The 5,488-nt window shown below is 41.5% G+C and overlaps 1 protein-coding gene across 1 annotated transcript; it reads left to right on the top strand.

Annotated features, from left to right (window-relative positions):
- Window positions 1–1,426: 1,426 nt before the first annotated feature.
- GCNT4 (glucosaminyl (N-acetyl) transferase 4) lies at window positions 1,427–4,825 on the top strand. The gene is made up of 2 exons (XM_065739738.1): window positions 1,427–1,511; window positions 1,999–4,825. The coding sequence occupies exons 1-2, from the start codon at window positions 1,492–1,494 to the stop codon at window positions 3,365–3,367; spliced, it is 1,389 nt and encodes a 462-aa protein (XP_065595810.1). The 5' UTR covers window positions 1,427–1,491; the 3' UTR covers window positions 3,368–4,825.
- Window positions 4,826–5,488: the final 663 nt, after the last annotated feature.

The following is a 5,488-nucleotide window of genomic DNA, read 5'->3' as shown; positions in this document are numbered from 1 at the left end:
CAGGGTGGGCTGCCAGAGAGATCACACTCTACATCCCTGCTTCCTGCAAAGGAAGAGCTGAAGAGGGAAGGAAGAAGACAACGGAAAGAGGTAGAAGGGAAATCTGGATTCAACATTAAGACATTGATTACATACTAGTTTGGAGAAGGCTTGAAGGCAAGGTAGTGCTAACTAAGGGAGAAAGTGGTATGTTGGCTTTGTGCTAATGGAGCATTGGAGGGTGAGACCTGTTTTTTCTCATCATTAATTAGTATGCTTGATGGCTGTTTGTACAACCTACAGAGAGCTCAAAGCTCTGGCTTTTACACTTCTGGTAATCCCACTGTCACACCTGAAAACTCTGAAGGGATGCAGGGTAGCTCCCGCATTTGGTTTAAAGGGTTGATGTTGGTGTGCCATATGGAAGCATAGCTCCTGTTGAGGTTTGTACAGTTGAGAAGGCACAACACTATAGGTGTTTGCCTTATGTTTGTCATAGGGAATTAAGGAGAAGGGTTATATTGAGCCATCCATCCACGTGGATAATGATGAAACTGACTGGGACTTTTTTGCAATGGCACCACAATCTGTTACATAGCTTCAGGAACCAGGGAACACACATTGCTTTATCTGTGTCCACTCTTTTGTTCAGCAAGGAGGAAGCAGAGTGGGAATGATGTGGGGGACCTAGAGGCAAGCTGCCCAAAGTGCAGGCATACTCCCAGCATGAGACTATGTACAACACTCCCAGATCATTTCTTTGGTTTGCAAAAGATCGTGTTGTTCCTGTCCTGAACTGAAGCCTCTCTGTCATTGCAACAGCATTACGTAAGATTTACAGCAGGTTACATACATCCTTCTGTTGACTGTACACGTGCAAAGTTTCAAAGCCAATAACAAGCCTGAACGTAGCTGGCAAAGTTGGCGGGCACTATGAAGCATTCTGGATCAGTTTCTTCCCAAAAGAAAATGTTAGGAGCTGTTCTGCAAGAACAGTGCAATCAGTGAAGCCAGGAAATGGAGCTTAAACTAGTGCTTCACTTGGATGTGGACTCTAGAATAACTAGTTCAGGAACAGCAATAATTACTTTTGCACTCAGCTGGTAAGGCAAGAATATATGCAAACAGGATCACTGTATTGAACTTTCCTTGCTGTACTATCACAGTTGCTAAACTGCTTCACAGAAGTGGTGTTATATATCCTGTTCCATAAAAAAAGGGCCTTGTCTCTGCTTTGCAGTCACAGTCAAGGGTGACTCACAAAGCAAGATATATGCACTGTTTCTCACTGCTGCCCCACCTGCCTTCAGAGGTTGTGTTACATATTACCTGCAGTGGGTGGAAATGCTGTGTCTGCATATGTCTCTTTCTTTCAGGGGAGATCAGCAATACTTTCAAGAAATCAGAACTTCAGACACGTCAGACTCTGCTGGGAAGGGACAGGAATGAAATTCATTTCTCTTCAGATTTCATTGTCCAATGCCAGTATTAAAGATAATGAGGATGCTCTGAATGAATTCCAAAGCTTTCAAGTAAATATTTTCCCTCTTTCTCTCTCTCTCTCTTTTTTTTTTTTTGTTAATCTAATGCCTATTGTTAAGCATGCATTCTTTGCAGACTCATCAGAGAGTCTTTTGCTCCTCCCTCTGAACTCTTGCTTCAGAAAATAAAGTCTCCATCTTACTCACTTAAGATGACAAGCATGTTTCTGCCAATTCAAGGGTTGTTGTACCTCTCTTTGTGTCTCAAATAAAAGAAAGAACGTGCTCTGGAGAATATACAGGAGAAGTCTTATTCAAACACTCCTATTTAGCTGGTTATTATCTGAAATCAGAGGTGTTTTATTGCCTTTGTTCAGATAACTGGCACAATGAAATCCTTGCCTGTTATTGTGGCAAAATCTGTCTTAGATTTAACATGATGATTAAAAAGAAAGGTGGTGTTTCTGTTGTAAAGATGTAATTGCCTCTGAAACATCATTCCTCTTGTAAAATATCAACGTACTCTGTTTTCTTACAGAATGAAGAGGCATAAGTTTCCCTACAAGTGTCCCACAAGAAGGAAGATTATGATCCTGTGTTTCACAGGGTGGGTGATTGCTCTCCTGAAGCTCCTCCATGTTGAAAGGCAGTTCTTTCCACCTAATAGTATTTATTTGGTTGAGCACTTCTTGAGCACTTCTTCTTATGTTAGAAACAGATATTCCTATCTTAGAAACCACTTCCAGTATGAAATTAACTGTTCATCTATATACGAACAAGATCCCCGGGAGATTGGCAAGAGTTTAGAGATAAGAAGGAAAGATATAATTGATTTAGATGATGAAGATATCATTGCAATGACAAATGATTGCGACATATATCGTACACTGAGGAAATACCACCTGAAACCTGTTTCTCCAGAAGAAGAGAGTTTTCCAATAGCTTATTCTTTTGTTGTTCACAAAGATGCAGTGATGGTTGAAAGGCTCATACATTCACTGTACAGTCATCAAAATGTATACTGCATTCATTATGACCAAAAAGCAGCAAAAAGTTTTAAATCTGCTATGAACAATCTAGCTAAATGTTTTCCGAATATATTCATAGCATCGAAACTGGAGATGGTGAACTATGCACACATTTCAAGACTGCAAGCAGATTTAAATTGTTTGTCTGATCTGATGGACTCTGCAGTTCCCTGGAAGTATGTTATTAACTTGTGTGGCCAAGATTTCCCTTTGCGATCAAATTTCCAGTTGGTTGCTGAACTGAAGAAACTCGGTGGGGGAAACATGCTGGAAACTGTAAAGCCAAGTAGTAGCAAAAGAGAACGATTTACTTATCACCATGAACTTATGAAAGTGCCTTATGAATACATGCAGATGCCTGTGAAAACCAATGTTTCCAAGAACCCGCCACCTCATAATATTGAGGTATTTGTTGGCAGTGCCTATTTCGTTTTAAGTCGAGCTTTTATTCAGTACACCCTTAGCAGCTCTCTTGCAAAAGACTTTTTTGATTGGTCAAGGGATACTTACTCTCCAGATGAACATTTCTGGGCCACTCTTGTGCGTGTTCCTGGGGTGCCTGGGGAACTTTCGAGGTCTGCTGAAGATATCACAGACCTGCAGAGCAAAACTCGTTTGGTGAAATGGAATTATCTTGAAGACCATTTGTATCCTCCATGCACTGGTACTCACCTTCGTAGTGTTTGTATCTATGGGGCTGCAGAATTAAGATGGCTTATGAATTATGGCCATTGGTTTGCCAATAAGTTTGACTCCAAAGTAGATCCTGTCCTGGTAAAATGCTTGGCAGAAAAACTGGCAGAACAACAAAAAGAGTGGGTTTGTTTGTCTTCTGACAAACATTTTCTGCATATCAGTCCTGCAAATGCCTCCCTGTAGCAATGCTGCTGTCCCAGCTGCCAGTACTGCTATAGCCTGGGGCCTGGGATTCTTCTGTCCTAACCTGCTGCAGAGGAGTTCCTTCTCCATTAATTTCAGGACTTTGAAGAGATGTGGTATCTGAACACTATTTGTGAAATTAACAACTCTCTTGCTGACTGATTTTTTAACTTGCAACAACAATCCCATAACCATTCTTTCAAGGTGATTCTGGAATGGTAAGGATTGCTTTTTGGAGTCCCTGGCACTGTCTGTCCCAATGAAATACTTCAGAAACCTGTTTTACATTTTGTGTTTGTGCCTTTCCTAAGAAACCCCACCATCCCTGTTCGTCTGTCTCCTTTTCCTGCACTTTTTCATTAAGGTATGAAACAAAGACCTCTGCATCTGCTACCTCAGGAAAACTGGAAGTGCCCAGCTCACAGACACAACCAAGGGAACAGAGTGACTCCCGTGGGCTGTGCAGCCCCTGCTGCAGCCTGGACTGCCCCAATCCCCGCATGCATGTGCTGACAGAGCTACGATGTTAATGCTTCTGGATGGCACAGTGGAAGAGGTACCCTTGGATGCCACAGTGAACACAGCATTATGTCCTTCTTCCAGCTTGTCTGTGTGTGGTTTGTCTTTCTGGAGCCTATGTTTGGGGCTGTGCTGTGCCTGTGGAATGGGTGGTGGACTGAAGCAACCTATGCGAACACATTCAAATAACGCTCTACTGTTCTTCAAGAGTAGTACAGGTAACCATGCCAAAAGATGTCTCCCCTGCCAATAGAAATATCCTTCTGTAAAATTCCAATCCTTCTGAGACAGCATTTTTACATGCAATAGGTAACAAGTGCTATTTATAATCAGTATTCAGCAGAGTTGTGCTATGCTGAAGTGCAAAACATGCTACATCCAGCAGCAATCATAAGGTCAGTCACACTGCGGATAGGAAGGCCTTGTGTAGAAGTAATCTTCTATGCAAGCCTCACAGCTTCATGCACCCATGGTCCAAGACTGATCTGTGCCCAAGGATGTTCTGCTTCAGAGCAGGTCAGCACTGGAGTAGCTGTGCTTCAAGGCAGCCCATGCTGTCCATTTTCCCCACCATGGGAAAGGGCTGGGCAGCCTCCTCTCAGCTGGGCAGCTGCACAGTGTGGGGGAATTGTTGGTCAGCATGTGACTAAGAAAAAACTTTTGCCATTTCTGGGGGTTCTCCACAATTTTGCTGTGCCACCAGCTCAGTTCTGGTGATTCTAGTGGGCCTTGTGGTCCAGCTTGCTCCTTGTTACTGTGCCATTTCTTCATATCTAGCTCTTATCAAGGGGCCTCTTCCCTTGAGCAGCTTCAGGTGTCTGGTTTTAATGATCCTTAGATTGCCACAACAGTGATCATGTCCCATGTCCACAAGAAAACTTAGTTTCTTCTTTGAGTTTTAGGAACCAACTCATTCCTTTGTCTCAGGTTTTTTTTTTTTTGTTTGTTTTCATTGTTGTTTTGTTTTTTAATTCAACTTTTTAAAATTCAGTCACAGTCAACATGTTTATGGCTTAAGCTTGGGCTTGAGTGAAGAGTCATGGGCCTTTTCTCCATTTGTGACACTGATTTCTTTTTAGTCTTCAGACAAGTCATCTGACTTTTCTGTTCCAGCTGTAAAATGGAAACAGTGCTCTTATACTTTGCTAAGCATTTGAAAACCTATGGATGATGTTCATTGTGGGCTGGGTGCACAGTGCTAATTGTTGATCAAAGCTATTTATGATTAAGTCTGTGTATGCACAGGTTGTTTATTTCTCTGATGTACTGTTTCTCAAATAAATGGGGATTATTTTTATAGTGTGTGTTGCTTACTTTAGTGACTTGCTACATCTCGCAGCTGACTTGATGTGATTTAAATATATTTTGCAGAATATGAAATATTGATAGTATGTACAGATTCAGACATCAGTATTTGACTTTTCACATGGAAAAAAAAGTTAATAAAATAGAGCACTGGGATGCCAGAGGACAAAGTTTCAGCCTTCTGTACACGTAAACTGATTTTTAATGATATATAATTAGATAGCTGATTACTTTCTACTTATATGTAAGTACATGCACACGTTCCCATTTGTGTTTGAATTATTTGCTTCATTATAA

The sequence above is a fragment of the Cyrtonyx montezumae genome, unplaced genomic scaffold (genome assembly GCF_038088225.1).
Source record: "Cyrtonyx montezumae isolate F1298 unplaced genomic scaffold, pur_monq_1.0 scaffold_25, whole genome shotgun sequence".
Lineage (NCBI taxonomy): Eukaryota > Metazoa > Chordata > Aves > Galliformes > Odontophoridae > Cyrtonyx > Cyrtonyx montezumae.
The sequence above is the reverse complement of the archived record's forward strand: the minus strand, read 5'-3'. Positions and strand labels throughout refer to the sequence as shown.

Excerpts from the sequence above, each read along its gene's own strand:
- GCNT4 (XM_065739738.1), top strand. The coding sequence starts at position 1,492 with ATGAATTCCAAAGCTTTCAA. Across the intron at positions 1,512-1,998 it reads ATGAATTCCAAAGCTTTCAA|AATGAAGAGGCATAAGTTTC; the intron begins GTAAATATTTTC and ends GTTTTCTTACAG.